The following is a 27316-nucleotide window of genomic DNA, read 5'->3' on the forward strand; positions in this document are numbered from 1 at the left end:
AGTATTCCCATCTGGAATATAGATACCTGACAGTCTCCGATCTAGGCCACTGGAGCTCACTGGGTTGACTGTGGGCTGTCCTACACCACTTTGCCAACCCATGTAGGAGTCCAGTTGTGTCCAGGACAGCTGCAGGGCCCAAGACACAGAGGAGACAGACCCACACCTCCTCCCTCCAAGTCCTTCCCACTCCACCCACACCTGACACCCACTGCCTGATGAGATATATAGTCATTCATTCATTCATTCACCAAATACTTACCAGGCACAGTGTGCCAGACAGCAGGTATACAATGATGAGCAAACCAGATGCAGTTTCTGCCTGTGGGGTTTCTGGTATGGAGTCCCTTCCACACAGAGCCAGGATTGTTCCTCCTCTGCCTCCTCTCTCCCTGGACCCTGAGCTGTCTTGGCTCAGGAACCTTGGACCTGCCATGCATCCCTTTAGAGGTAGGGTCTGTCTGCCCTTTGCTGAGGCTGAAGTCCTCCTCCTAAGATCTTCTTTCTACCTACTTCCCCTTTTGTCCAAGACTGAGCTATGGCTCCTCATTCCCAGAAACTACCTTCTAACCCATTTCCGTGGCTCACCAACCCCAGGAGCGGTCTGGGCTCCCCACCGACAACCTAAGGGTTATGGTTGATGTGAGTTTTGCATCTTGAATGTTCATTTGCTTTAAGTTAGTACAGCCGAGAAGTTCAAATTCTAAGAAATATCCATAATCCTGACAGGTGATGAGAAAACAAAGCCAAACTTCTGCTGGGCTCCGGCCTGAGCTCGTGACCCCCAGGCCACCGGTGGGGGTCTGGCCTTCCGCTCTGAACTCTGAGGATGAGGCTCCTGGTCCCGCCTGTAGCGCGGCTGCCTCAGGCTCTGAGGACTGAACGCTGGGTCAGCCATGAGCGACCCTGACCCCCTCCGCGAGCAGGGACCATGCCAGTCTCTTTTTTCACATTTCACAGCGCAGCAGTCCAAAGCTGCCGGGACTGGGAGGGATCCCGTCCCCAGGGGCCACCTGGCGCTGGTGGCATGGCGAGGAGCTAGGCTTGCCTTTGCCCTAGTCTGTGCCAGGGCTCTGGAGCCTGATAGGCACTTTCTGAGGGTAAAGCGAAGCCTGCGAGTGATCTCGGGGGAACTTCCTAGAAAAAAAGAATTTCAGGTTGGAAGGGTGTAGGGAGGACCGAAAGCGGGAGGGAGCGCTGCTCGGCACGAACAGATGGTGTCAGGGCGCCCTCGAGCCTAAGAGAATCCCCAAAGCGCTCTTCTACTACATGCCCAGGTGCGTGTGCCAGGGAGCGAGAGCCCGGAGAGCGCGAGTCGGAGGCCGAGCGAGGAGACGCAGAGGGGCCGCGGGCAGAGACCCAGCGAGCGCGCTGCCCGGGCGCGGAGCCCAGGGGCCGCTCACGGGCGGGGCAGCCGGGGAGCGCGCAGGGGAGGCGGCGGCGGCCGCGGCGGCGGGGCTTCCCCGGGCTTCCCCTCCCCGCGCGGCGGGCGCACGGCGCGGGTCCAGGGCGCGGAGGCTGCGCCGGCGCCAGGGAGCCGGGAGTCCCCGAGGCGCCCCCGGCCAGGCGCCGGGACGCGGGGCCGGGAGCGTCGGGAGCGGCCGGCCCGGAGTCCCTGAGCCCCGGGGCCGGAGGCGGGAGGTTTGGGCTGAGCCCTCCCCGCCGCCCGCCCGCCCCAGCCCGGCGCCCGCCTCCCGCCCCCGCCCGCGGCCTGGAGCGCGCCTCCCTCGCCGCCCCGGGTCTGGCGAGCCGGCGCCAGCCGAGCTGCGGGAGCCGCGGAGAGGACCAGGCGCCGCCGCCGCGGGAGCTGCTCCAGCCGCACCATGCGGGAGCTGGCCATCGAGATCGGGGTCCGAGCCCTGCTCTTCGGGGTCTTCGTGTAAGTAGCGGCGCGCCGTGGGCGGGGGCGCACGGACGTGGAGACCCAGGGACAGATCGTCTCTGCGCCCCAACTTTGTTTGCGCCACCGCGTCCCGCTGGGGCCTGGATTCGAGGTCCCCTACCCGCCCAGTGCCCGGGATGTGTCGAGCGGAACCAAGAGAGACCCTCCGGATCCCCTTCATGGGACCCTGGGCGCTAAGGGACCCGCGCGCGCCGGGCTGAGACCTGCTCCCGCCACCCCCAGCGCGCCGGGGAGCGGGTCCGGCAGCCGCTCGGGTCCCCTCGCCTGCGGCTTTGTCGGTCCCGCACCACCTGCCCGGGGATTCAGGGCTGCTCCCCTAGCCGCGGACGCGCACCCTGGGGAAGTTTCTCCCTGTGTGTGATCTTCGAGCCCAAGGTTTGCAGTCTTTGCTCCTGGCCCCGTCTCCCATTGCCCCTCGCCTTGCCCAGGGCCGGGCTCGATGTCCTTCCGTGTCCCTGGCTTTGGCGCCCGGGGTCCTGGTGAGCGTTTTCAGAGCAGGCGTTTGCGGTACTTCCCCGGCTGGAAAACTGTTGCTGCGGAGGCTGGGGTGGTCGGGGGGCCGGAGCCTGGGATGTGGGCTCCAGACGTCCTGGAGCTCTGTGCGGAATCCTTGTCTGCTTAGGGTGCGGGCGGAGACCCTTCGGGGTCAGCAGCGAAATGCCCAAGGTGGCTCTGAGCGGCTGGTACCGGGAAGTAGCGATCTTGGAAAGAGGAGGGGGCTCTGGCGCAGGTTCCTTCAAAGACATCTGAGCCCCAGGGCGCCCCGGGGACCCGCTGCCCACCTGCCTTCCAGGCCCCAAGCAGCAGGGAGCTGTCGCATCTTTGCCATTCAGATCAAAGCCCAGAACACCAGCTCAGACCGCTCCACAGCCCCCTGTGATCTGTCACCCAGGCGCCCACACCTGCACTTGTCCCTCCGTTAGCGGGTCAGCTTCTCTCCCCCTCTGCCCATGGCTGTTTTCTGACACATTTAAAATATTAAAGTTGCATGAACTTTCTGGATTTGCTGGGTTTTTTTTGAAAAGCCCACTGAGCCATTCCAAACAGGAGTCTCCTCTCTGGATTTCTGCCTCGAATCCGGAGTCATTGATGGCAGGTGGGAGGCTGTGAGATGACTTCTGTTCCGGCGCAGCCCAGGGTGCACACATGGAAAGAAATGCCCTTTCTTGCATGTTTTTCTTTACTAGGGATTAAATTCATCCAGAGTATTTATTCACACCATCAGAAAGGGCCGCCATCTCCCCCAGATGCAGGCAAGCCCCCTCTCCCAGCTTCTGACTAAACACTAGTGTTATTCAGTGGGAAGAAGGAAACAGAAGAACTTGAGTTGGGTCTGGATGCATTTGGGAAAACAGAAAACACTTTTCCCTCCTCTAAAGCTGTTTCTCTACCTTTGGAAGATATGTTTAAACTAGTGACTGCTGTGTGATCAGATGGGGACAGTTTCCAATTGGCAGATAGGCTAAGTCCATTAAATTATTATGTGATAGAAATGATAAAATAGTGTTTGGTGCACAGTAGAATTTACCATTTGTGGGGTGCATGTTTGTGTGAGTAATGCTGAGATAAAGGGAGGGAGGCTCTTAGGCTGCCTGGTTTGATTGCTGCTGGGAATTGTCAGATATAAAAAGTGTCCAATAATATGTAAATATTGACATTGTTTTCAGATTTCCCTTCAAATATCCCTCCAAACATTTACAAGATGTTTACAAACATATAATGGTGTGTGCAGTGGGTTGGAAAATTTGATAATTATCATTTTATGTTCTTCTTGCTTCCTCTAAGGATGTTATGTAAAAACCAGACAGGCAGTTTATATTCTTTTCTCCAAACTTCCCCTTTGTATTAATTACTTAATGGGGATCTGCTGTCACCCAAAGGGAAACACTTGGGCATTGATGACATTTTTGGATGATTTCCTGCTTTCCTCTCAAATTGGGAATATTAAGAGGGTGTCCAACTTGAGGCTCTTTTACCTGCAAAGACCAGCTTTGGTATCAGTGCGAGACTCCGTGGGAGGGAATCTTGGATGTCCAGAGGCTGTTATCCTCAGGCAGATAACGACTTCCGGAAGGACCACTGGGAGCTCAGAGATACAGATGACGCTTTGTTTTCTCAGATAATCTTCTGGCGAGCTGACAGAGGCTGACTTTTGCGGGAAGTTTTAGTCTTCCTTTTGCCAGCGCTGATCTGATGGCAAGATTCAGTGGCTTCTACCCACCTCTGCTCATGAAGGTGGTGGTCTCAGCAGCAGGGCATCACCTGAGAGGTTTGGAAAGTCCCTCTGGACAAGCTGAATCCAGTTTCTCTGCTGCTGGGTCCAACTTTACTGATCTAATTCATCATGTAGTTCTGCTTGGTATTTCTACCCTACTTCTCAGGATAAGAGAATAATCTTTTGGGGGGGGGTTACTTTGCAAACTTGTGCCTCTGGGGGAGCATCATCTGTAGATGCACCTGTTCTCTGACCACATTTGCTCTGCATGAGGGCGGGAATCCCACCACTGATGCCCATATGCTTCCTTAGATTCGAAGTTAGCGCTAATGAAATGCATTTTGGACCTACATGTAGCAGGGATGTAAGGTTTCCTTTGCTCTCTTAAGGAATCAGTTCTCTGTAGACCAGATTTGGCGCTGAGGTTTGGTGATTTCGGGATTCCAAAAGGCTGCTCTCCCGACAACCCCCATAGATCGCCTAAGAGGTGCTCGGTGGCTTTTGGACAATCCTACCTAAGAAACTCAAATCACTGGGAGGAAAATTAGCAAAGAGTAGTGAAAATCAGGGCTGGCACATAAAGTTTAACCTGACAGGAAATAGATTGGTTAGAGGAACCCAGTGTTTAGGAAACATCGAAGTACGATGTGGAGCTTTGAGGCTGCATTTGCTGCTGTGAAGCCTGTGAGCCCAGAGGCCCCTTTGCTCCTCCTTCTGGGTGGCAGGCAGAGCAGCGAGAGAGCACCAGTGGGCTTCCTCTGTCCTGCTGCCACCCAAATCACTCATCCAGCAGAGATTCTGTGAGCGTTTCTGCAAACGCCAAAGCCAGCGCTGGACCTCGTTGAGCAAGCACAGTGTGGAAACAAGGTGGCCGGTCAACAGCCCGGCAGACCAGTCGTATATTACTAGTATATTACTTCTACTTCTACTACGATCCCAGCACAGTAACAGCCAGATATTGAGAGCTTACTTACTGTATGCCAGGCACTGATGAAGGTGATTACGTACACCACTTAAGCCTTATACGCACCTGATGAAGGGGGATATTGATATTTCTGCTCATGGATGAAGAAACTAAAGCACAGACAGATTAAGGAACTGCCCAAGTCACAGGGCTAATAAGGGCAGATGTGAGATCTTAATCCAGATGCTCTGACTGCGTCATCTGGACTCTCAATCACCTCGCTGTCCTGCTTTAGAAAAAATAGCAGCCAGCCTTGGTCAGTCGAGGGCTTACTGTATGCCAAAGGCATTCCATGGGATTCTCCTTTAATCCTTGTCTCTCTTGAGGGGGCTCTCTTCATTCTCCCCACTTTATGAATAAAGAAACCAAGGTTTAGAAAGGTTACGGAACTTGCCTGAGGGTGCTCAGCTAGCAGGAGGTTTAACCTGGATTCAAACAGGCAGCCAGCCCCCTGTCCCGAAGCCTCCAGCCACTGAGATGGGATGTGTCCTGCGCCAGGCTTCCGGCCTAGAACGAAAGCGACCGCATCCTAGAAGCGATCCCCTTAGGTGACCCGTTATCTCCCCAGAAGCAAATGCACAGCCTGGAGTAATGGGTGGGAAGAGATGTCACTCTAGTTCTCAAATCAGCCTCTTCGGATGTCGCCTCAACAGTGGAGGTGGTGGTTGTGGCTCACATTCCCTAAGAGATGGAATTAGGGCATGTTACAGATTCTGAGGGGTCTTCCTTAGGTCTTTGGAGCCTAGAGGGCAATATGTGGTGCGTGAATTGCTGGTAGGAACATAAATGGTAGTATTGAAGAACTAGGGGCGTGCTGCTTTCTCTGTGCTGCTTTCTCTCGCAGCTGTTGGCCGTTGCCCTCCAGGACATCCATTAAATGGGAAAACCCTTTATTTACAGCACTGCAGAAGGGATCCTGGAAATATGGTGACGATCTGAAATGCTGACTGGGGGGAAGGGGATCTGCCTGTTTCACTTGTGAGCCTGGGATCCTCAGCTCCCCCGTCTGTCCCTCTGTCCCTCTCCTTCTCTCTGTCTCCCTCCCTGTGACTCTTGGAGGTTCTGTGTCCCTCCAGGAGCTGTGGGTCTGCTCAGGATGCCGGGCTGCTCAGGTAATGCCATTTGCCTTGCGCACATCAGTCCAGCATCCTTCTTTGAGCACTTCCCATGCAGGTGGCCTGTGCCAGGTGCTGGGGATGACCGGAGAAGGAAGGCCAGAGATCTCCAAGGAGCTCACAGTCTGGCAGAGCAAGCACACGGTGGACCATTGTTTGTTATTTTCCCCCGTGCAGTCACTGTTTTTGAAAGTTTCGCCTCCAAACATTTCTTTTTCATCATTCATCCAGTTGACAGATGCTTATTTGTGGCACCTTCTAGATGTCTGCACTTGTAGTTATTTTCTTTCCCTTCATTAGTAAACTTGGGTTGGTGTAATTTCAAACAGACATGGGGAACCTTGCTGCTTTGGCTGGTCCAGGTGACTTGCCTGAGGGCACTGGCTGTCAGGTAGATTTTTGGAATATTGACAGTAACTAACATCTTTCTTATTGCCCCTAAGAGTCCAGTCGAGAACTCCAGGTGGAGGACGGTTATGGTAGTTGGAGCAAAGGGCTCCGTTTTACTGAGCAGGAGGAATTAACTAGTCCTGGGAGGGATGAGAAGGAGGAGACAGGTGCCAGGGAAGGCTGCCCAGAGCTGACCCCCCACCTGAATCTTGAGCATAAAGTGGCAGGTACAGAGGGCCTGGCCCAAGGGCATTCTTGCAGATGGAGCATCCTAGAGCAAAGGCCTGGAGGCCCAGAGGCACATTTTGGGTGGTGCCGGGTATGGCCTCAGCACAGAGTATGGGTTTCGGGGGTGGATGGTAAGAGTGGCAGGAAATAAGCGAGGGACAGGAATGTGGAAGGTCTCAGTGCCCTGCTGGGAAGTGTGGCTGTTCCTTAGAGGCACTAACTGGGGAGCCCCAGGAGGTGTGGAACAAAAAAGCGCCATGGTCAGTTACTTGCCCAGAGGTGTATAATGTACTACTGTATATGAAAGACCCTGCGCTTTGGAGCTGGACAGGTCTATGTTTGGATTTTGGCTCTGTCATTAACTAGCAAGTTGCCTAAAATCTCTGAACCTCAGTTTCTCCATGTGGGAAAGGGGAATAATCTTACTTCATTAGGTTTATTAGATAAAGTGCTTTAAGTGCCCGTGGTACATGTAACAAAAATTAGGTGTCTCCTCCCCACTCTGTGACTCCCTCTTACATACATGTAGTGTGTGAGAATGTCGGTGTGGCGAAGTGGTTGTGACTGTGGTCTTGGGCATCGGGTTGCCGGGAATTGAATCCTGGTTTTGCTGCTTATCAGCTGTGTGAGCCTTTTGGGAAAGCATTTCTCCAGCTTTAGCCCTGTTTCTCCATCTATTCGAGGGGAATGTTAACCACATCCATGAATGTAAGGCTTGTGAGTGTTCAACGAGAGAATATTCAGCTCATTGTGGGTGCCAACTAGTTGTCATGTTGTCATGTTATTATTATCTTTTTATTAAGATGAATCCATAATGTACAGTAAAGAGAAACGCCATAGGTAGCTAATCATACTTGGTGATATATGATTTACTACAGGATTTCTATAAAATAATAAGCTCCTCTAAATATATTTCAAATGATTCCTTTTAGCCCCCAAAAGTGAGGTATGTAACTTGCCGTGAGTTCGTTCAGTGAGCTGTACCCCCATGGAGCAGCATGGATGACTTGCTGTCTGATGTAGGGGGTGGTCTCAGCCCTGCAGTGTCTCAATGGTGACTTCAACGGCTGGCCATTTACAACAGTGATTCCAGGACATCGAATCAAAAGTGTTATCAGCTTAACTCCATTAGATAATGTATATGGAAAATGCTATGTGCCCATCATTTTCTTGCGAGTCTGTGTTGATCATACAGAGTTCTGTTAGAAGCCTGGTGCAGGGAGTTCTTTTCATCAGATACTCTCTCCACCCTTGTCAGTGCCTGCTGGACCAAGTGTACCCAGTGCTTCTCCCCTCCCTGGAAAGGCTTCTGCCTTGTCATCTGATGAATGGAGCATCCTTCTGTTTGAAATATTATTTGCCACTGTAAAATGAGTCTGCTGTACCCAGAATTCTGAAAATTGATGGTGTTTTTCCACAGGGAGATAAATGCTTATAACACTACAAAAGGAGATGGTTAGTTTCATAACTTGTGGATAAAGTTATCTCAATTAGTTATAAAGATTATGCCTTTTATGACCCACACAAGGCTCATAAAAGCTCCGTGCCTCTATTTTTCTATGATAGTGTTTTTAAATATGAAAATCATCTTAGTAATATTGCTGCTGTAAAAAAATATAATCTTGGTGTTCTGTGGATGAATTAGAGACGCTCGTTCACTGGGAGGAAGTGAATTCATACAGGACTATGCCTGCCAGTGTGTCCTCATCATTCAGCTAAAGGGTCAATGGTGTTAAGGAGGGGCTCGGGATGGGCAAGCAGGAAGCTGGGACTGTGGAGCACGGAGATGGCTTCATCACTGTCTTTCAGTATGTGACTGTGAAAAATTGTCCCGGAGAGGTGAAGGACTAGCTGTTATTCTGTCTCCATCGAAGACAAAGGAACCAGAAACGGGGTCAGAAGCTGTAGGAGCATTTAGGTTGGTTTTCAGAAAGGCAGCAGTCTGCCAATCAATGCTAGACGTTTCTTTCTCCTCTACCAGAGGGTTTTTAAAATGTGTTTTTATTGAAGTATTAGTTTGAATCAACTGAAATTGCTGATATTTGACTATTTTGACCTACAAAAATGGGAATTTTGTTTAGTTTAACCTAAAAATAACATACACAGAGAAAAGTCTACGAGTCATAATTGTACACCTGCCCAGAATACCCTCTGCCTGCCAAGTCCCCATTCACCACCCCTGAGGGCCTCCCCAGCCCTGACTTCTAACACCACTTTTGAACTCCGTGTAAATGGAATCCTACAGTGTGCTGTCTTGAGTGTGACTTTTTGCTCAGCATGTTTTTGACATTCATCCGTGTTGAGCATGGTTGTAGTTTGTTAATTCTCGTTGCTGTAGAGCATCTCATTACATGACTGTACCTCTTTATTTACTCCTATTACTGTTTATGGATATTTGGGTTATTTATTGCTTTTGGCTATTAAGCATAATATTGCTATTGTTTTTTGGTGAACATATTTGTAATGTCTGTTGGGTATAAACCTAGGAGTGGAAATGCTGGGTTATTCATCTGAGGTTTTTAAAGAAGGATTTTGCTTCTCTTTGTCCAGCTGTAATTCTCCAAGAGAGATCTAGTCTGTGTGCTGCTTTGATCTCGATCTGTTGACCAGCTGCTCCGTGTAAAGCAGGTGGGGGGCCTGGTGATTGACACGAGGAAGCCTGGAGCTGGGTCCCCACGCTGCAGGAGGGCGGGCAGCGTGGTGCTGTAGTCCGCTCATAAATCCTGACTGCTGATTATAAAGATGTGCCCTAGCTTCCTCATCTGTAAAATCGTGACTACAATGTCACCTCCGGGGAGGCTGTAGAGATGAAGGGATGTAGTGTGTGACAGGTGGCTGGTACAAAGCTGGCACATAGTAGGCATTAAAGCCAATCTCCTTTCCTTCCTCCATGTCCCTTCCTGCTGATGGAGAGGTGGAGATACAGATCAGTCAAAAGATTCCTAATTTCACTGTGTAATAATAGTAAGAGTGCAGGTCTGAGTACCACAGGAGAGCTGTCTTGAAGTAGCGTTTAGAAAGTTTGGGGAAGGCATTCTAAATAGTTGTCCAAGAAGCCACTGAGACAGAGAAGTGGCCAATAGGTATATATGTGTAGGTATCTTTTAATCAACCTACGTCTCCACCTTGGTTATAGGTAGGAAGGGAGATGGAGGAAGGAAAGGAGACAAGTTTTAACACTCACTACATGCCAGCTTTGTAGTAGGTACTTGTCACACTGTCCATGATTTAATCTTTGTAAATCTCCAGGAGGTAATATTGTTGTCTTCATTTACAGAGTTAAGAGTTAATGCTCCTCATATACAAAGAGCTCTTACCAATCAATGACAAAAGAGAAGAGCTCTTCAAAAGAAAAATGGGCAGTGGATAGGAACAGGGAACTAACAAAAATACAGGTAACTAACACAGCTTTAAATCTGTGATTTCCGTAGAAATGCATGATATGCATCTGAAAACAACAAAATAACATTGAATGTAGATTTGCACAAGCTTTTTATGTGCTACACTGAAAGAATGTGCAGCCATTAAAATTAGTTATGTAGATAACTGTTGGCTTGGGAACATATCCATAAACTGTTATTAAGAGATGAAAAGCAAGTTACAAAAGTGTGCATAATGCTACTTTAATGTGGTAATGTAATAAAATCAATTTGTGTCTCAATCTGTAAGAAAAATAGCTATAAAGATACACAATGAAATCTTAATGGTTATTTCAGGCTGATGGTATTATATGGTATTTGCTTTTTTCTTTGTATTGTTTATTGTTTAAATTATTTTACAGTAAACATTTATTACTTTCATATATAATCAGAAAAATCAATACAGATGTTTCCTGTTATGGGGGGGGAAGCAAATGATATATCCTTAGATAGGGTACTGGATGATTTTTTAGTGATTGCTTTAGAAATATCTGAAGTGGGAATGTGTCAAAAATCAACCTTTCTATATTTTATATCAACTAACATATTTAAAGAAAAATCAGAAAGTGAGGATTAACACCCAGGATGTGCAAGATTTTGGTGAAATAGATGTGATCAGATGCTGCTTGTGGAACTGTAAATGGGCACAACCGTTTTGAAGAGCAATGTTGTAGTGCATAAACAGCCATAAAATTATTCCTGCCCTTTGACTTAGAATTCTTGGAAAAAATATGTCGAGGCACTAATGTAAGAGATGCAAAAATCCTCATGTATAAAAATGTTCGTTGCTGTTTTCTATACAGAGCAAAATAAATATATTTGTCAAATAAAAATTAAATAAATTCAGACTCAAATGGTCATTTGAACAATAGTTTGATGAATTACAGACACAGAGAATACCACATAGCCATTGAAATAATCATTTTGAAAATCATGAAGAAACGGTGAAATTTTGTGATGTAAGAGTTAAAGAAAAAAGCACTATACAAAATATATATCTCAGAATTACAACTACTTGAAATACGTCTGATTTCGGCAAATATTAGAAAGAATTACACAAAAGTGAATGTGATGGGCATAAATGTGTTTCCCCTCACTTAAAATTTTTTAAGATTATAAAATAATTGTAAAATATAAAACAATACAAAAAGTGTAAGTCTTCCTGAACTCCTTCACTTTTCTCTGCCAATTCCATTTCCTGCATTTTTTAAAGTGAAACTTTTAAACACACACACACACACACACTATGTGTGTGTGTGTGTGTGTGTGTGTGTATATATATATATATACACACATATACATATATATGTAAAACGGAGAACACATTTTATCTATAGTTTAAAATTTTTTACTTAATTTATTTTGGATGTATTTTCTATCTTTACATATCTACTCGATTCTTTTTACTGGCTGTGTGGTGTTCCATTGTATTAACCTATTCATGAAATTTTAGGGTGTTTTCATTTTTTTCTATAACAAACAACATGGCAGTTGTGCATACATTGTAGGGCACCTGTTAAAGTATTACTGTGACAAACTTTTGCAAATGAAATTTCTTGGTCAAAGGCCACATGTATTTTAAATTCTGATAGACACTGCCAAATTATCTACCCAAAGGGCTGTACATACTTAAATTCCACCAGCAGTGTCTGTTTTTTGACATCCCTGCCAATGCTGGATGTTATTAGTATTTTATATTTATACCATGGGAGGGAATATAACATTTATATCTTTTCACTCGTGTATTGGCAATTTGTATTTTTGTAGTGAAATAACTGTCATTTCCCTTTATCACTACTTGTATTGGATCTTTAAATTTATCTTACTGATGTGTAGGAGTGTTTATGCTTTACAGATATTAATCTTTTCTTTTGTATGTTCCAAATATTTTCTCCATGTCTATGGTTGACTTTTAAATTTCTTTGCAATTTCTATTAATTGCTATCTGGGGGAAACGGCCCCTTTTCCTTGGGAAGGGATATAGGTCAGTGGTTAAGACTGCAGGCTCCAGAGCCAGGATGCCTGGGGTCAAAGCACTAATTTGCTGTTTGCTAGTTATGTGATCTTGGACAGGTTGCTTTCTCTTTCTGCATTTTGGTTCCCTAGTCTTAAAGATGGGGATAATGATAGTTCTAAGATAGTTTCATTACATTGAAATCAGAGACAGTGGCTTGTGTGATTTCTATGTTTTATAATTTGTTATGGTTTTCTGCATGGCCACATACGTAGTCAGTGTTTTGTAAATTTGCATAGCTTGAACATAATGAATAGTTGCTGTTTGGCAGGTACAGAACTCTAAATATAATAAAGTGAGTTAGCTGTGCTATTTAGATCCTCTACATTCTCACTCTTTTAAATTCATTCTTTTTAATCTGTTCTTGTAATGTGAAGATATGCTAGCTCTGTCAAACTAGGGTAATTAAAGCATTCACTTTTTTTTGAGATAACTAATATTTTATCATTTGCTGCCAACATTCTCTGTTTTCTTTTTATGGTGCTTCATTTTCACATTTTTTTCCCCTCTTTTTAGTTTCTTGCTCTCAGCTGAATAGCTCAAGTTTTCTTTGCTACCCTCCTTTTTTTCCATTAGCTATTCAGAAGTCAAAATTTCTGTCTCCATTTCTATTTGATGTTCTTAAATTTTATCTCCTTCTGATGAACCTTTTATCATTATGAAGTTTCCATCTTTGTGTTAATATTCCTTATCTTGAAGTCTACTTTATCTCACATTAATAGATAGCTACATTATCTTTCTTGAGATTAATGTCTACACAGAATACATTTTTCAATCCTTTTACTTTCAGCCTATTTTTTTTATGTTTAATGTATGTCTCTCATAAACAGCATTTAGTTGTGCCTTTTAATTTTAGTCAACTGGCAGATCTCTACCATTTAATTGGAGTGATTAAACCATTTATACTTAATGCAGTTATTGACATGGTTGGGTTAAGTCTACCATCTTGTTATTTGTTTTCTATTTGTTCCATCTGTTATTTGTCCCTCTTTTTCTGTCTTCTTTTAGATCAATCAAATACTTGTTAATTTTATATTTTATCTCCTCTATTGTATTTTTAGCTACACCTCTTTAAAACAAATTTTTAGTAGTTTCTCTAGAGATTACAATATGCATTTTTTACTTATCACCGTTAAATCAATATTACACCATTTCACATACAATGTAAAAAATCTTATGACAGCATAATCACTTCTTCCCTCATGCCTTTGTTACGTTGTCATAGATTTCACTTCTACATGTAAGTTCCATAGAACATTTAAATTATTTTTGTCTTAAACAATCAATATACTTTTACAGAAATTAAATTTTTAAAAATTATATACGCACACATTTACCATTTCCAATGCTCTCTATTACTTCTTTCAGATTTGGTTTTCCCTTTAGAATTATATCCCTCTGACCTGAAGAACTTCTTTTAGCTTTTCTTATACTACATGTTTGGTAGAAATGAATTCTCTTGGCTTTTGTTTTATTGGAATTATCTTTATCTTGCCTTTATTTTTGAAAAATGTTTTTGTTGGATATAGAATTTTAGGTTGACAGTTTTCTTTCAGCACTTTAGAGATGTCTTTGGATTGTCTTGTGGGTTCCGTTATTTCTGATAAGTCAGCTGCTATTGTTATTCCAACTGTTATTGTTGCTTTCCTGAATGTCTTGTGTTTTTCCCCTTGGCTGCTTTTAAGACTTTCTCTTTATCTTGGTTTTCAGCAGTTTGACTGTGATGTGTCTAGGTTTGTGTCGTTTGTATTTTTCCTGCTTGGGTTCATGGAGGTTCTTGGAACTATGGTTTGATGTCTTTCATCAATTAAATATTCTTAAGACATTATTTTTTCAAATATTTCTTCTGCTCTATTCTCTCTCTCTTCTCCGTCTGGTTCTTCAATTATACATATATTACAAGTTTGGTATTGTTCCACAAGTCTTGGATGCTCTGTTCTTTTTTTTTTTTTTTTAAATCTTTTACCTCCCTGTGGCTCAGTTTAAGGTAATTTCTACTGACTTGTTTTCAAATTAACTAATTGTTTTTTTTCTTCTGTGTTCTGATAGTAAGCCCATGCAATAAATGTTTTATTTCTGATGTTCATTTTTTTCAACTCTGGAATTTCCATTTGGTCCTTTTTTAGAGTTTAATTTCTCTGTTAACGTTTTCTACTTGTTCATCCATTCTCTTCATCTTTCCCTATAATCTTTTAACATATTTATAATGGAAAGTCCTTTTCTGCTAATTCCAACATCCGAAAGTAAAAAAGACAGTTCTATGTTTTTCCTGTTGATTATAGGTCACATTTTCCTGCTTCCTTGCACGTGTAGTAATTTTTTTATTGTCTGTTGGACATGGTGAATCATACATTGTAGAGATTCTAGATTGTTAGTGTCCTATAAAGAGTGTTGAGTCTTGTTCTTGCTTGCTGTTAATTTCTGTTGGGTCGCCTTAATCCTTCGAATGCTGGATCTAGGCTATGTTGGGATAAGTCTAATTAGGCTTGGCCTTTGATCTTAGGGTGCATCCTTTAGTCCTGGGTTTTTCACTCCTATGGTTTGGGGCCTCTGAGGTTTCAGTAGAAAGTCTAACTTGGAGAAATTTCAACTCCAAACCCTATCTCCTAGCAATGGCTAGCTGCCGAAGTCTCTGCTTCTGCTTCTCTGAAATCTCTGCTGAAATCTCTTTAAAATGTGACTGTTACTTTCCATTGGAGTCCTTGGAGTCTTGTCCTGTACAATGTAATTTCTGAGTTAGCCAATGACTTGAAGGAAAATTGTACATGGAATTTTGGGTTTTGCCTCTCTGGCTAAACTCCTTTCCAGGAAGGTTTCTTCTTTGTTGTATTATCCACTATTTTGTTCCCATCTGCTTTATCTTTTTCATAATTTTTCCCTCTATTCTGCTTTGCTTATTGGCCTCCCTGAGGCTCTTCAGCCTGGCTCTGGATTTGTTTATGTGTTTGTTCTTTTCAGTGGTGTTTTGAGAGGGAAGAGAGACAAAATGTATGGGTTCCATCAGCATCTTCAACTGGATAGCTCTTCAAAAAGACTTTTCAAAATTTTTTTGACATACTGTTTACATTTTTTGTTTATAAAATTATATTTAAAAAAATCCATCGATTCTTACTTTTGCCCATGAATATTTTTATGGTTTCTGAGTCATCATCCAAGTGGTCTCTTTTTTGCCTATCTAAAATCCTACCTATTTTTCAAGACTTGGCTCAGAATTTACTTTTCTGTGATATCTTGTCTAAGCATATCAGCCCCAGTAATACCAATGACAGAGTCATGTAGAAGTCTCCCATTTATCTTATTTTTTTAAATGGTGGACTACTTGGTTGCTGGATGTATTGTGCTTTAATTCAGTCTTGTGGACCAATGAAAAGATTTTTAATCATGTAATGAGAACATTATTAAATTGGATTTTAAAAATATGAATATGTTATTTTATGAAAAATCACATGAAACAGAGATGCTTTGCTTTGATTTTTCCTGACACAAAATGTCCTTTGATTATTTGCTAAAAGTAGCAAACTATGTTTGTTTGCCTCCGGGGTGGTGGTGATGATGATGATAATGATGTTGATAGTAATAACTAATATTTTTTGAGCACTTAATGTATGCCAGGCAGTGTTGCTATGGCAATTTACTCCTTAAATCTTCAAACAACCTTATGAGGTAGGAATTTTATACTTCTTCATATTTTTGGATAAGAAATGCAAGGCGTAGAGAGGTTAAAGAACTCGGCTAGTGTCACACTGTTAATAAGTGAGATGAGAGTACTCTCAGTGAAAAATTTAAATTGAGTGTTTTATGTGTTGGCACAATTTATAGCAGATTTGGGTAAGGAGGGGAAGAGAAGGGACGGGGAGTGAGGCTCTCTGATAATTAAATGACCCTGAAAACCTCAGTGAAATCATGGACATGAAGGCGATTGACACACACTGAGCAAATGGAATGTTGACATTTTACCAGAAGGCACCGTAGAGTGGATTGCATTATACCCAGTGTCTGACCTGGGAGAGTCTCTAGGCCTTGTCTCATCCATCTCCCCCTCCATTTTTTTTTTCAGAGAGCCTCACTTAGATCCTTCTTGTTCAGCAGCAGAGCTGAGCCTAGAACCTCAGTCTCTTGACTCTTGGCCCCACAGGCTACTGTAGCATGTGGTTTCCTCTGCTCCTAATAAGGCAGACGTTCTGTACATTTGGGCTTGTCCTTTCCCTGATCTATTGGGATCATTTGAATGTAGCTGTGTTTCTAGATAGTCTCTGTGGGGCAGCTAGTCAGGAGAGCTCCTTTTTTTTTTTTTTTTTTCGCTGAGGAAGATTTGCGCTGAGCTAACATCTGTTACCAATCTTCCTTTATTTGTTTATTTTTTTGTATGTGGGTCACCGCCACATCATGGGCACTGACGAGTGGTATAGGTCCGTGCCCAGGAACTGAACCCTGGGCTGCCGAAGCAGAGCACACCAAACTTAACCACTAGGCCACCGGGCCGGCCCCAGGAGAGCTACTTTTTATCAAAATAAACTCTTGCTCAAAAGGAAGTCCTTTGACCAACGTCTCCCCATTTTCCCCTTCACTTCCAGTTATAAGATTAATAAGTTCTGGAAATCTAATGTACAGCATGGTGATTATAATTAAGAATACTGTATTATATATTTGAAAGTTGCTAAGAGAGCAAACCTTAAATGTTCTCATCACAAAAAAGAAATGTTCGTTATGTGACATGATGGAGGTGTTAGTTAACACGACGGGGGTAATCATTTTGCAATATATGTGTATCAAACCAACGTGCTGTATACCTTAAACACACACAATGTTGATTATATCTCAGTAAAGCTGGAGAAAAAGGAAATTCTGACAGTTCCCCTCCGTGTATTTATCACACTTCTGTGGGACGTGTGAGAGAGACATGTCCGCAGGCCCAGAGAACATAAGGTGACGAGCGAGCCATGCCTTAGGGTGGCGTCCTCTCTGCCTCATGGTCACCCCACCTGAGGTTTCCTGTGGACTTTTCTAAATATCAGGAAAAGGGATGGAACCTAAAGTTCAGGTGGGTGTTTCTACAAAGTCCAGCTTTAAACACTGGAGGGCACCACCTGTCATACAGAGAATACCTGCACTTTGGGCAGAATATCTGCGGATGGTGACACATCACTTTCTTTGACCCAGTTCCCTTGTCCTGGGAGTAGAAGTGGACAACATGTGGGGGCAGAGAGTCCACTCCACTCATGATAGTCTGGAAATCCCCTCCATTCCTTCCCTCCTGTAGCCTCAGACGTGCACTGACTGTGCTAATGCAGGTCCTGTGCCAGGCCCCAGGAACACAGAGATGAATAATGCCACACACCTGCCTTGCTGCCCCAGGTCACGTTGCCACTGGGCAGCAGCATCCTTGGAGACGGGGATACAGCCAGGCCAGTCTTTCTGGCATGGGGAATTGCCAGTGCAGGAGGATTTGCCAAGAGTTGTGGGGGCCCCGTGGGGTTGGGGGTTGGGTGGGAAGAATGACAGCTTCAGAGCTGGGAGATGAAACGAAGGGGAGGACGGCAGGGAGCAGCATGGCCTGGGGGCAGCTGTGCCCTCCTCACTGTAGGTCTTGTGCTGGCTCTCCAGCCCTGGGGCCTGCCCTTAGAACTGCTTTTCCAGGAGTAATGACAGCTTCGTTTTTTGTGTGTGAGTGCTTACTCTGTGCCAGGCGAGGTTCTTATGCTCTGAGTGCGGTTAGCTCATCACATCCTCACTGCACCGCCGTCATGTAGAGGCTGCTCTTCCTCTCATTTTCCTGGTGAGGAACGTGAAGTGCAGGGAGGGGTGTGATCTGCCCATGGTCATTTGCCAGTAGGTGCGGAGGTGGCACTGGAGCCCAGGCCTGCCTGGCTCCCAAACCTCTGTGTTCTCATTGCTCTGTTGCTGCAGTTGGGGGGGAAATCTTTGTCCCGAGCCGCCCACACGCTGGCCTCCTGCCAGTGGATCTTGGTCATAACAAACCCACAGTCAGATGTGGTCGAGTCTAGTGCTAAAGACCCAGGATGTGGAGCCAGACTGCCTGGCACCAAATTCTGCTTCCACCTCTGCTGGGGTTACTTTAACCTCTCCCTCCACAGGTTACTAATCTGCAAAGTGGGGATAACAATAGTACCTTCTGGAACCTGTCAGGAATAAATGCTGGCAGAGTGGTGCCTGGCAGGCAGGGAGCACGCCACAAATGTAAGCCGTTGTCATCATATTCGCCAGTGCTCATCTCGAAATTTCCCTGCCCGTCTTCTTGCCCCGTCTCCAGAGTAAAATGTCTCTTTCTGAGCCCTTCTCCCAATAGTCCTCTTGTTGCCTCGACCTTGTCTTACCTGGGAGGGCGGCTCGTCTGTAAGAATGATCTTAGTTGCCCGTGATGGTTGTTTCTTTCTTGAAAGAGTGGACCCTCCCTCTGATGTCAGCAGGCACCATTGGGAGCCAGCGCCGGCGTTAGAACAGCCGATGTGAAAAGCATCAGGAGCGTCAGGAGCCTCGGACAAAGCTGGATTAATCATCTGTGTGCTTTATGCCTAAAGTGTGAATTGTGGTTTTCATTTTCCTCTGAAGAATGCGAGCCGCCTGCTTTGAATTCATCCAGGAGAACAGTGTTTTAAAAAATCTCCCTACTGCTGTGTCAGCACTCAGAATTACTGCCTGAGGGTTTTCTTTCTCCTTCTCAGAGAATCTAAAGGTATGTCAGATAATTTTTAGATTAAATTTAATTATTTCAAGTTTGGAAAAAAGAAGAAAAGAACTTGGTGGAGATTGTGCTCCAGAAAGGAGGGTTCCCACTGTCAATTTCTTTTGTTTCTGAAAATCACTGTGGGTTTGTTGGCCGGCTGCGCTGGAAGTCACGCGCCCTGGCCGCCATTGGGAAGTCAGGAGGCAGGTCTTGCTCTGGCCTGAGCCGGGTTCGCTTTCACACTGAGCGGAGTCCAGTCCTCAGTACAAATAGATGTCGGATATAAACAAGTCCAGGTGTAATTTCTCCCTGTGGCCTTGGGTTATGAAAGCGTTTGCCCCGCTCCACTGCGAGCCTCTGGAGAGGATGGCCTTGACTTTTGGGTTCACCACTGTCCCTCCTGTCCCCGATGTGTGCCTGGCACACAGTAGGTGCTCAGGAAATACTGAGTGAACCAGATGACTGCAGTGAGGTCACTTCAGATCACACTTCGCCCACTGGAGGAAGGAGCTCCTTCAGCTGGGATCTCCCCGGCCTGCGTACAGGAGGACAGAGGTCAAGGCTTATCCCTCAGACAGACAGAGATGCTTGGTGGGAGGGCGTGGGTCACACAAGGAGGACAATTTTTCTTTCCCAGCAAGCAAATGTGATGAGGGGAAGGCCAGGCGCTGTGTTGAGATACCCTGTGGGTTTGTGACTGTCAGCTCCCTGGAAAGGGTGACCCCTGGCTCTCCCCCATTGGGCTCTGTCATTTAGAGGCTGTGCAGGGAGGGGAGAGAGGTGACAGTGGGGTAGTGTGGTCGGGTGCGTGTTTGATTAAATGTCCAGACGTCCTCATGGTTTGCCAGGTCTCCATCCGCCTCAGGGCCCATGCCTGCAACTGACTGTCCAGACCTTCTCATCAGGGGTCCTTGGTGGGGACAGGCCCACTGGCCCAGGCGCAGACCCCACGCTCGGTTACTGTGCATCTCTGCCCAGGGGGTGAGCTGTTTCATGTGACTGCTTTACTTTATAGCTGAAGCTCACGTCTTCCAGAACTACAGCTTTCAAACACGTTGTCTTTGCTAGAATTCTTGCCTTTTATTTTAAATAAGCGATTTTTACAAATTATGAAACAAATATAGGCTTAATGTGGGAAACTTATGCAACACCAAGAGAAAAATGGAAAGAAAATGAAATTATTTATGATCCTACTACCCAGAGAAAACCACAGTTAACATTTTATTTTTTATTCTTTTAGTCTTTTTTCCCTCTTTCTGCCATACTACGTAATATTTTTTCTGCACAGAAGGTATGCCTGGTCTGAAATAAAATTTTGTAGCCTGTCTTTTTCACTTGGCATTACACTCTCAATATCTTCCCATACCAATAAATATTCTTCCCCAACTTGCTTTTTTAAAAGCTGTGAAGGGTAGCAGAATATGCCGCCCCAAAATATGCCCCTCTGGCGTAAGGATTATTTTGAGCTGAAAGCAACTGAGAGGAGGCAGGTGCGGGAAAGGCTCCCTGCCCACCCTCTCTTTGCCTAAAAGTGGGGCATAAATTTGCAAGAGTGTCCCTCCTCCCTCCCTACCAGGAAGGACAGAAGCTGGTCACTGGAGACAACTTTGGACCCTCTTAGCCTGGAAATGGCACCAGAGATATCTACGTAACAAACTTTACTAACTAGCTTTTATGGACCATTAGTTTCCTCTCATATATTGACCTTCTGACAGTTCGCAGCCCTTGGAAGCCTAAACTCCTTTCATTTATCTTGTCATTTCTCCACAAATTCGTTGTTCTTTCTTGGGGCTGCTGTATAAGCTAGAGTTCTAAGCCACTGCTTTGAGTTACTCATATCTCCCACGTGTACATGAAGTATACGTGTTAATAAATTTATGTGTGTTTTTCTCTTGTTAATCTGTCTTTTGTTATAGGGGTTTCAGCCAAGAACTCAGAAGGGTAGAGGGAAACTTATTTTTTCTTCCCCTACAGCTGCGACACAGTCCGTTAAATGAAGGCAGATAATTTAATACAATCACTCTGCTGGTGGTGGACGTTAGTAGGCTGTCTCTGGTTTTTAGTTGATGTAGACAACACTCTGTTGAATATCCCGGCTCATGTATTGCTGTGCACATCTCTGATTATATTCTTAAGATTAATTCCTGGATGAGGAATTTCTGGGTCAAAGCATGTTTTCCCTCTGTTTTTGCCAAATTACCCTCCAGAAAGCTTGTACCAATTTACATTCCTCCTCACTGTGCCTGATCTGGCTGGTTCTCATCATTCCCACCTCCAATGTCCCTTGCTGGAGAAACCTTCACTGAACAGTCTGTTCAATGTCCCATGCCCCACCCTATTGCATGATCACATTACTGTATTTTACTTTTTGATAGCATTTATTTTAATCTGAAATGATGCTATCTATTAATTACTGGCATCCCTGTTTATTGTCTGTCACCACTCAGCAGGTTGTAAGCTCTGTGAGCGCAGGGACCTTGCCTGTGGGGTCACCACTGTCGGGCAGTGCCTTTCCACGACCATTTCCACCACACTTGTGCATCTTGGCATGCAGGCCAAGTTTGCTGAATGAATAAATGTTTACGCACACTGTCAACGACACTCATGTTATCATGCATTTAAAAATAAAACTTGTTACCTTTATTCTAAAACAAAGGATGTCAAACATAATTTAATCTATTGCTGGCAACCAATGGCCTTCAGGTGGTCCTGTGATTTCTTTTGGTGTGCTGAGGTATGAGGCCCCTTCCCATGCACTAACTGGGGGTTTAATTATTGTAGTTTGTTTCTTATAGTTTAGTTTTTTTCTCTGTTCTTGAAAGGCTATAGACTGTATGCTTATTTAAAGCAAGTCATGTTTTCGCTTCCAATTTGCAGCTGCTAATCTGCCAAGGCAGATTTAAAAGGAGATAGTCACCTTATTAACATTGTGTGTAAAGTAAGAGTGAACAGGTTTAGCTTGAGGGTCTGCAGAGCTCCCCTGTGTTTAAGTGCTTGAGAATTCTGCGTGCCCCGAGCCTTTTTTTGATTGCTGGCTGGTTCTTTTAGAGGGGTGGTGTGGATAGTTGAGTTCTAGATGAGTGAGATATTACAGTTGTTGTTACTGAGTTGGTGCCCCCCTTGAGTACAATGGGAGAATGTCTTCTGGCTAATACGGTAGTTTGAGCAAGTAGGTATCCAGAGACTGTGGGCAATGACTGTGCATCTGGGGCCCAGCTGGGGGGTTGCTGTCAAGGGCTGTGCCTCAGGACTCTGAATCTGACCTCCTCTGTCCAAGGTTTTTATCAGCAACTTGGAAAAAGACATAGAAAACAGGCTTATCAAATTTGCGAATGACACAAAACCAGGATGGAAGTCTAATATGTAGGATAATAGAATCAGGATTCATAAAAATCTTGGCAGGAATGATGGGTCTGAAACTAACAAGGTAAACCCTAACAGGATTATATGTGAAGTCCTCAGCTTACTTCAGCAGAGCCAGCAGCAGCCGCCTGCGATGAGAGAGCCCTGGCTTGAAGGCAGTTTGTGTACAAAAGACCTAGTAAGGCCTGTGGGCTTCCTAGATGCTAATTTTTAAAATTAATATGCCTTATATACTGTTAGCAGCAGTAGGACCTCCAGATCTACAGCATGGTAACTATCTCATAGCACGTCCTCCCTGGAGCACTCCTCCCAGCGTCCCGCTTCCCACACCGCCCCCAAGTTGTACTGCTTTTCAGGTCCCAGCTGGGCTCTTAACTTTCTCTGGGCAGCTTCCCCTGAGCCTGGAAGATGGGGTGAGTTATGCTCTCCTTCTAAGTGCTCGAACAGTACCCCTTCTCCCCCATTACAGTGCTCACTAAACTGTATGCTGTTGTCTGTCTGATTGTCCATCTTCCACTTTGGACCAAGGACTCTTGAAAGGCGGGTTGTTAGATGCTCTGCCCCGAGTAGTGACACCGTGGCTGGCACACAACAGATGCCCAGTGGATGCCCTGTTTGGTGCTATGTCCATTCTCAGAGTATGATGTAGGGTTCTGGACCCCACACCGTTGGATCTTGAATCCCTGTCACCACCAGGTAGTGACAGGTTTGCAGACCTTGTCCTATAGGGAATAGGTGATGGAATTGTGGATGCTTAGCCAGACCATGCCCAGGTGTGGACCACCAAGGAAGGAGGGTGTGGACCATCCTGGCGGTTCCAGGGCAGCACAGGGGATGGCAGGGAGAAGGGATGGCTCAGTTCCTTGAACGAAAGAGTTTTAAAAACACTGGAGCTGTCCAACCACGTAGAACTGCCTCAGCTGTGAAATGTAGACTAGTGTCCAGTTCTGTAGAGCGCTTGACACAGGGCCCACTTGACGAAAGATAGCTAGTGTTCCCATCTGCTTTTAGGTCCTCAGCTGTGTCACTCATGGTTGAGGTTGTGAGGAATCCGTTGTCCAGATAAGCTGAGCATTTCCACGAAAACCAATTGTCTAGAATTTCCGCAGCGTAGGTAGCCCACGGAGCTTTCCCTGCCTGTTAGATGTGAGAGCAGAGGGAAGGGAGAGAATCAAATCGTCAAACTCTCCTGGCCTCATGCTGCCGGGAGGGATCCGTATCCAGGCCTCTCTGCCCTTTGTCATCCTGCCTGTGCTTGGCCTTCCCAGTTGTCTGGTGTGTGTGTGCGTCCGTGCATGCGTGCATGTGACCGTTCAAGGTGTAATTTGTTTTCTATAACCTTTCTGTAGCCAGAAATATTATTACAGACCACTCATTAGAGGGGATATCAGTAAATAAGAGTGTTTTTTTTCCCTCTGAAACTATGGAGAGGGATCATTCATTCCTCAAGAAATTCTTTTGAACACCTGTTCGGCATTAGGAAGAGTTCTCGACCCTGGGGTATGGCAGTGAACACACAGAAGAAGTCCTTGTCCTCATGGCGCCTATATTCAGGTCTGGTGAGAAAGACTAGAAATAAGTACACAAGTAAAAATATAGTCTGTTGGATGGTGATGAACAGTAGAAAAAAAAATACAGAACAAGAGGAGAGAGAGGGCTGGTTTGGGATGGGATGTTGCTATTTTATGTAGAAGTGTTGGAGAAAACCTGGCTGACAAGACGCTGTTTGAGCAGAGACCTGAAGGAAGTGAGGAGCGAGCTGTGCAGGGGTCTGGGGAACAACATTCCAGGTAGAGGGAACAGCAAGGACAAAATTCCTGACATGGGGGGGTGCTTGGTAAGTTCAAGGGACCTCAGGGCCAGTGGCTAGAACAGAGTGAGAGAATGATGGGGACAGTGGCAGCGTGAGTCCACTGGGTGGTAGATTCCTGGCCCTGGTTCCACCTGCCTGCGCATCTCCTCTAGTCCTCACTGCTCAGAGACCATTGTCTCCGACCGAGACTCAGAGTGGGTGAGTGACACACCCAGGATCACAGCTCCAAGTGAGAGCCAGGATTCTAACGCAGATCCACATGGCTCCGAAGTCCCCGAACCTCCCACTGTGCTGGGCTGGTGGCAACCCCCACTCTCCCTCTTATCACTCGGAATGACTCTCCTGGTTCCCTGCGCCCCACCCTCCAGCCCAGGGAACTCAAGCCCTGCAGAGGGGTCCACTGGCGCTGACCAGGAACAGAGACCCTCCCTCTCCTTCCCCGTGGGGCGCTCCCTGCCAAGGTTTCAGCCTCGTCCACGTGGAAGCTCTCTGGGAAGAGTCTTTATCCAGGTTGGAATTCAAATAAATTAGAAATTATTGTTGGAGGACGGGACACGGTGTTGGTACTGGCCTCCATTAGCAGAAGAGGGCGAGAGGGCCCTGCTAGTGGCTTTGAGGGAGGTGGGCTAGAGTGGTCCGCCCACGTGCAGACAGTGGAGCTCAGTAACGCTGTCCTCCGAGGGGTCTCATGAGGACTGATAATGCCTGTAAAGCGCTCAGAACGTGCTGGGCACACCGCGAGTCCTGGGTCACTGTCCACTGTGGTCACCACCATGGGCCTGGCACTGCTGCGTGGGACAAGGGCTGTGCTCTCATGAAGCTTCCAGGCTTGGGGGCTCATCAGCAGTAAGCAAATATCTGTGTGGTAGTGAGTACCACACAGGAAATTTAAAAAGTGTGATGGAATAGTGACTGAGCGGATATAATCACTGTTAACATTTTGGGGGTTTTCTTCTTGTCTCTCTTTTTTTCCTGTGCATGTTTGCATGTAATGTAAATAACAACAGCAATAAAAAAATGGGAGAGCACAGGATTTTCCTTTCACAAATGTGTGAAACCAGTCAATCAACACAAATGGCCAGTGTGTGGCAAAATAACGTTCCCCCAGAGATGTCCACATCCTACTCCCTGGATCCTGTGAATATGTTACTTTACATGGTAAAGGGAATTAAGGTTGCAGATGCAATTAAGATTGCTCCTCAGCTGGCTTTGAGATGGGGAGGTTATCCTGGATTATCCGGGTGGGATCAGTCTAGTTACATGAGTCCTTAAAAGTGGAAGAAGAGGCAGAAGAGAGGGTCAGAGAGATTTAAGGTGGCAGGACTTGACCTACTGTTGCTGGCTTTGAAGATGTAGGGGCCACAAAGCAAGGGGTGAGGGGGCCTCTAGAAGCTGGAAAAGGCAAGAAAGCAGATTCTCCCCTAGAACTTCCAGAAAAGAATACAGCCCCACTAGCACTCTGATCTTAGGCCAGTAAGATCTGCAGCATCTAGACTTTTTACCTCCAGACCTTGTGTTGTTTAAAGCCATTAAGTTCTTGATCTTTTGTTACAGCAGCGATAGGAAACTAGTACAGCCGGATTTAAGCCTGTGCCCTTCCCCTAGACTGTGAGCTCCCTGAGGGCAGGGGCTCTTCCTTGTTCACTCTGGATCCCAGGGCCTGGCACAGCCTTCGGGCTCAACAAATGTTTACTAAACTCTTTGCACCTGCTGTGGAGTTGAGCCTCCAAATTAGGGCTGGAGTAGTGCCACTTTAGTCTCTTTTCCCCAAACCCAAACCCCAGTCTTACCCGTTGGGACTGGCCTCCAAGGTTTAGGGACCTGCTGCTAGTCCCGCTCAGGCTCAGCCCAGGCCAGGTGGCACAGACAGAGAGAGCGCTGCCCACTGGCTTAGCTCCCAACCAGTGGGGCCTCCTTCACAAGGGGCGTCTCCATAGAGCAGGATTCATGGGCGGGACTCAAAACATGCTTTTTTGATGGCGGGTGCTATGGATTCCATGTCACATTTTTTAAAGGACCATTGCTGATTCACTTATCAGAGAAATAAACGAGGTAAAGACAGAATCAAAGAGAAAATCCAAGTTAAAGAGAAAAGAACAGGACAAGTGAAAAGAATAAAAGATGTGTCCCGTCAACCTCCCGAGAAGCCCCCCAACTGCCTCTCTTTTTAAAGCCTCTCCAGAGCAGGGTGCTCCACCCTGGGTGCCCCAAGATTCTGATTTCCATGGTCTGAGGCAGGGCAAGGGCAGTGATAGTTTTAAAATTTCCTCGAGTGAGTGTAATGTGCAGCCAGGGTCGAGAACCCCCGCTCCAGGGCTGCTCTGCTCTGTTCTCCTGTTAGAAGCTCTCCAAACCCTAAAAGTCACTAAATGATATTGCTTAGAGGCCACCCAAGCATTTTACAAATGGAGAAACTGAGGTTTAGAGATGCAGGTGCCATCCACGAGGTCACGAGGCGCTCTGTGGCTCCGTTGAGACCAGGGCCTCCGTCTGCGGCCTTCTCACACCCTCGGTAGATCTCACTGGTGCTGCCAGCAGCCTCACATCAGGTTGGCCCCACCGACTTCCATCTGCGAGTGGCTTTCCTTCAGTTTCTTTCAAGTTTTCTTGCTTCTTCCCAAATGCTCCTTTAAAAGATCAGCGGATGCTTTGATGTGAACATGGGCCCCTCTGTCTCCACCTTTCCCTGGATGAGGCAGTACCACTTAGTGAGTATGAGCTGGGCTCTGGAGCCACTCAGATGTAGCTCTGAGATCTGGCTACACGAATACTGTGTGGCCTCTCAGAGCCTCAGTTCCTCCATCTGTAAAGTGGGGGTGATACCAGTAATACTCCATAAGGTTTGTGAGGTTGGAAAGACATCTAGTGCGTTTAAAGTGTTCAGAACAGTGTGTGGCACATGAGTGCCAGATGTTATAAATGATGTTATCGTTTTAAATTACTGTTGATATAGGGAGGAGAATGGGAGGTCAAGTGTCAGCCACTAAGAAACATTGATGGACACGATTTTCGCTGTTGCTTTTCGGCTTGCTTTGGAATGTGCCTGGTGGTGGTCCCCAGTGTCCACTCGTTGGCCAGACGGGGAGTGGGTCACCTCTTGGAGAAAGTAATTGTGAGTTTATGAGTGAGTGTGGGGAGTGAGGAGCTTGCTATCTTTGGAGTGGAGGCTCATTGGGTATTTGCCTCTCGTTTACCCTACTCGTCTTG

The 27316-nt window shown here is 46.0% G+C and overlaps 1 protein-coding gene across 1 annotated transcript in view; it reads left to right on the plus strand.

The window, feature by feature from the left end:
- The first annotated feature begins 1749 nt into the window (after nt 1-1749).
- The window catches only part of PLPP4 (phospholipid phosphatase 4), a 120775-nt gene continuing 95208 nt past the window's right edge, over nt 1750-27316 (plus strand). The window contains exon 1 of the mRNA XM_058544133.1: nt 1750-1879. Coding sequence (XP_058400116.1) covers nt 1824-1879 — 56 coding nt within the window. The 5' untranslated portion in view covers nt 1750-1823. The remainder of the gene's footprint in view (nt 1880-27316) is intronic.

The sequence above is a fragment of the Diceros bicornis genome, chromosome 6 (assembly GCF_020826845.1).
Source record: "Diceros bicornis minor isolate mBicDic1 chromosome 6, mDicBic1.mat.cur, whole genome shotgun sequence".
Lineage (NCBI taxonomy): Eukaryota > Metazoa > Chordata > Mammalia > Perissodactyla > Rhinocerotidae > Diceros > Diceros bicornis.